We start from the raw sequence: 5,000 nt of genomic DNA, 5'->3' as shown, positions 1-5,000 counted from the left end.
ACTGGAGAGCCGGTCGTTCCCCTTAAATACCTTCGTTTAAACACAGGATCAGTCCACTCTGAGCAATAAGGCCTAACAACGTAATCCATACCTGCGTCGTTATTTTGCTGAGTCGAAGGTGCTTCCTCCATACGGAACAGGGGAGGGGAGGAGAGGAGGAGGGGTCCCGAACCCAGTTCACTGGACCTGCCTGCCTCTCCACGCTATCGAGCCGCTGTGTTTCAGAACAACAGGAATCGACTTAGAAATAAGAGTGGCCAATGATATTTATAAAGCCAAGCAGAACCTGTTTAGCAACCGTCAAATCCTGGCGAAAAACAAAGGGTCCGGTTAAACACGAGTGTGTTTGACGTTCCTGGTGAATAAGAAGAAGAACAATACTCTTGGTGTTGGAGGAGGATCTGCAGGTTTGGGAGCTCTGCGTGAGACAGTCCTGCACAAGGGTGTCCCGCAGCCAGGAGTCCTGCACGAGGAAGTCCCGCACGAGTCTCGCTGCCCAAGGGGGGCCGGCTGTTTGTTGTATAATCGGACCTGATTGTCCTTAATTATGGTCTCGTGCAGAACGCTGCTGTCTGAACCACAGCGATTATGGGCTTTGGGAGACGATGGCCCGGCCATGGGAGTATGAAGAATTTACCCAGCTGACCCAAACAGAATAACATGTTCCTACTGTAGCGCAAGGCCACGAAGACGGTAATGCTTCACAACAAACTACAGTTACGAAAAACACACGTACGTGGCGTAGCGGCAGGTAGAGGAGGCGGGAACATCTGCACAGGTCGGCAAACCACGGCGAGACACGGCGTTAGTGACAGCTCAGTCCTTGGTGACGGACATGTGCGGGTGTGTTTGAGGAGACATGAATGGACCCTGGTGTTTTAGCTGTTGTAGAAACCATATGCAGATGAAGCTCAGGAATATAAAGTTTTACGGCTAATATGGTGGCGTTTGGTGCCGCAGCTCCTGGCCCAGCCTTTTGGTCTGGGAGGCCCAAGTGGGTCTTTAACTTGCTGGAACATTACTGGGCAGTAAAAACTGTTTGGAGTTTGGGCTTTGAGTGCAGCGAGGGCGATGATGGAGTGGCGGACCCCACATTAGCTGCGGGGGATGAATATTTGAACAGGAGATTTCAGTAGCTGTTGTTGCACTGTCAATACATCAATAGCCCACCTGATGGGGGGGGGGGGGGGTACGGGATTTTCAAAAGAACATTTTAAGTACATTTGCTAGAATTAGCTGACTTGTGTAATAACTGATAAGGTGTATTGACTGGCCACAGACTTTAGTGTTGTCGGATCAATGGTAGCAGCGTGCTTGCCATGCTACTTTTAAACAAACCCAGCCCAGGAAAGGGGCGTTGGGGAGGGCACTGGGGAGGAATGAAAAAAGATTGATGCCCATTTTATTATCTGTTTTTCAGCATCTTCTCTCTTACTTACACATGGCATTATCGGAGATCCATTGGTGGGAGTTCACTGCTTTTAAGTGGGGCTGATGTATTGAACAGGGGGCTTTTAAGATGGTTACAGGGGATTTCTGCATTTGACTTGGCAAAATAGAATGAGTTGTGGGTTCGGTTTTAAATATTCATGATATATATATATATATATATATATATATATATATATGGTAGCCATGATGTGAGCCCAGTACTGGAGTATTGGTGTGAGTGGTGTGTATGGCCGCTTGGTTCTGTAGTTAAGAGTGAGTTGAGTGCGTTGAGCCCCTCCTCTGGTGAATAGCACTCTTCACACAGTTATTTTTCCTGTCTGCTTCGGGGCGCTTTGGAAAATGTGTGTATGTCTCTACCACATGTGTGCGGTTTTTCTGCAGTTTTATGTACGTATTAAACAGAGGAAGCCATAAAGATATTTGTGTCATGGTCCTGCATAAATGAAGAATTATAACCCTGGAGTTGGGGCTTATTAAAAAAAAATAGAAAAAAGCAATAAAAATTATGGCAGTAACAACAAAGATAATTACAAAAAACAACAAAAATGATCACGTTCAATCAAGTAAAAAGAAATGCGTTTTTGTGTTTATGACCACAAAACAAACAAACAAACATCACCAGATTTGAATAATCAAAAGAAATTAGAAGCCTGTATGTTAATTGGGTAGCATAGGAGGGGAGAGAACAGACCCCGCCCTCTTTGTCTTACGGTCTTATAAATGTGCATCGGGCGGATGTAATTGTTGTACGCTCCTATAGAAAAAAACGCCGCCGTCCCTTTAAGTGCTTCCACCAATTCTGATGGAGTGGTGATTTACATATCCCGCCCTCTCCTCCCCCTTCAGGGGAGCTGAGTGAGGATGTGGAGGCTGCCAGTGAGACCACCACAGACCAGGAGGACCAAACCAAAGACAGAGAGAGTGGGGGGGAGAAGGAGCTCACCAAAGGCACAGGTAAGGCCTGTCTTTCAACTCTCTGTAAGGGGGGGTGGAATGGGGGGGGGGGGGGGGTCACATAAGAGGGGGAGGGGGGAGGTGCTCATTTTTACATTTACTTAGTAATATTTTTATTTCTCTTCAGCCTTTTGTGCTGCTGTTCATTAAGTAATTACACCTTTTACTACAAGTATTTCAGGGCCCTTTACTAAATATGGTTTTGATGATCCAAGTTCCTTGAATTCAATTTAATTAAAAAGGGTTTTGCTTCTAACTCTGGAAGAATTAGTTCATTGAACTTCCCTTATAAATTAGCCCTGATTTGGCTAATCTGGTCAAGTGACCAAAAAAACACACATTAGGTTTCTTTAGAACCTGTGGGCATAGTTACAGCACTTCCATGTGACTGTGCCCCTCACACACACACACACACACACACACACACAACACACACACACACACACACCCTGAATAATGCTATCAGATAGGGCTATTTTTCAGGAGAGCAGGAGAGTGGTGGTGGTAGGCGGCAGGTGGAGGTGTCAGGTTAGGGTCGGCCCGGGCCGTAAATCTGGTTTTTCCCCGTATGAGGTGGTGGAGGGTGGGAGGTGTCTGGGTGAAGGGGCTGAGCAGGCGGGCCGGGCCCAGGGCAACACATACTGGGGGGGCAAGGCCCGGGCCTCTCTCTCTCTGTTCTGCTGGAGGACACGGAGAGGAACCGAGACCCTTCACCCTCCAATGACAGAGCACCTCTGCTTGTCATGTGACCCACCGCAGCAGACGGCCAACTGCTCAGGGGGGCCCAGAGAAACTTGCATCTGGAACACGAAGACTTAATCAGACCATGATTCATGGCTGGAGTGCATCAAGGTTAACAATTATAACGAGATGTTTCTGATGTTCCATGGCAGCTTCGGCCTGCATGACCGTTAGCTGTTGTGCACTTCTGCGGTTTGCTGTTTTTATTTGATATCCTAAAATGAAGATCTGGCAAGTTTGTTTTCTGAAGACCCAAGGCTAGGTAGTGGAGTCCTGCGATACAACTGAAATGGCAGAACTGGCTAAACCCTTCTCATCTTCATCAGTTCTCCGTTTCCCACAAATTCATAGTTTACTAAATGTTGGGACTTTGTGCTGGCTGAGATCTCAGAGAGGTACAATATGAGCCCAGCTACTCAGGGTGAGCTCCATGGGTTCCACGAAGTAGTGAGAGTGGGAGAGTTCACTCCCATGGGGGAAAAGCAAACAGCGAGGGGACGCTGCCCAAATGTGTGGAGCTGTTTGATTCTGCCCGACTATCACGCCGAGGCTGAGACCATGAGATCAGGAGAGGGGAGAGTGTCTCGTCCCTGGACACTCCAGGAACCACCCCCCCCCCCCCCCCCCCCCCCCCACCGGCACATGGCATGTGCTTCAACACTGAATTCGAAACGAAATACTGTGCGATTTGTCTTTAATTCACAGTATGCCAAAAAATACATTCCTTGCCATTTTTGAAACCAAATCTTCATAAAATGTTATTCATATTTCAACTTTTATTTTAAACGAGGCTAAGTTGTGTTTGTGCTCTTTGAACTGGTGGCACTACATTTTGATGGGTAGACATAATTATATGCATGTCTGCCTGAAAATGGCTAAAAGTATATTTTTAACACATCAAAATAAAGCACTTTAAAAAGCACAAAACTGAGCTGCATGATTAATAATTCAGTCATACCTGTGGTGCTGCTAAGGATGTCTCATCATATTAGGATCCCCGTGTCTGTTTCTGAAAGCCATGCAATTTGATACAAGAATATTCAATCCTTTTCCTTCCCCCTGTCAGTCGCTAATCACCAAATAAGAGTGTTTCTGTGTTTTCACAAAAGAAAGATGTGCTTGCATATGAAAAATTCACAACCTACCCAGCAGCTTATTAGAAACACTTAGTTAAAAATAGCTTGTGCATTAGTGATCCAGGTCTAGGGTGCCGTTTGATGTCTGAAGAAAGGTGCAGGGAAGGTGTGTGTGTGTGTGTGTGTGTGTGTGTGTGTGTGTGTGTGTGTGTGTGTGTGTATGGGGAGGGGGACGTGAAGGTGAGAACCCCATGTTGTGATCTCACACACTGGTACTGTTTAACGGAAGCTAGAGCTTTTTTTTCCCCCCCTTCTCCCAGTTTCTTCTATTTATAATCCACTTATTTGAGTGACGGACAGCACAGTGTGTGAAGACTGAGGAAGAGCCCTGTAACCCTGGCTACTGGGAGAGGGGGAGGGGCCAGAGGAGTGCGTTTAGTAAACACAGGCACTGCCGTTTTGGCTGGAGCCATGTCTGAGAATGTGCCAGGGCAGAGATGTCGTGGGTGCCTGGTTGGACACAGCAGCCTCAGACACCGGGCTAACCTGTTATTGAGAGGCACATCTGAGTGCGGACGCCAGGCGTGTCGTCTCAGACGCATTATTAGACTCCGTCATTAAGATTCTAGACGTTTTTTTGCTCTCATTCCATGTCGCACTTGTTACAGAACCTGGCTGGCAAGAATAAAAAAGCACAGCAAAACAGCAGCTGCTTTGCAAATGAGTCAGATAGAGAGCATCGGCGCCCCCCGCAGGAGGGGGTGAGGGGCGGCAGGC

The 5,000-nt window shown here is 47.2% G+C and overlaps 1 protein-coding gene across 1 annotated transcript in view; it reads left to right on the top strand.

Annotated features, from left to right (window-relative positions):
• The window catches only part of zfhx3b (zinc finger homeobox 3b), a 41,892-nt gene that overhangs the window by 14,884 nt on the left and 22,008 nt on the right, over window positions 1-5,000 (top strand). The window contains exon 3 of the mRNA XM_076995355.1: window positions 2,299-2,406. Within this exon, the coding sequence (XP_076851470.1) occupies window positions 2,299-2,406 (108 nt within the window). The remainder of the gene's footprint in view (window positions 1-2,298; window positions 2,407-5,000) is intronic.

This window comes from Brachyhypopomus gauderio, unplaced genomic scaffold, assembly GCF_052324685.1.
Source record: "Brachyhypopomus gauderio isolate BG-103 unplaced genomic scaffold, BGAUD_0.2 sc196, whole genome shotgun sequence".
Classification (NCBI taxonomy): Eukaryota; Metazoa; Chordata; class Actinopteri; order Gymnotiformes; family Hypopomidae; genus Brachyhypopomus; species Brachyhypopomus gauderio.
The sequence above is the reverse complement of the archived record's forward strand: the minus strand, read 5'-3'. Positions and strand labels throughout refer to the sequence as shown.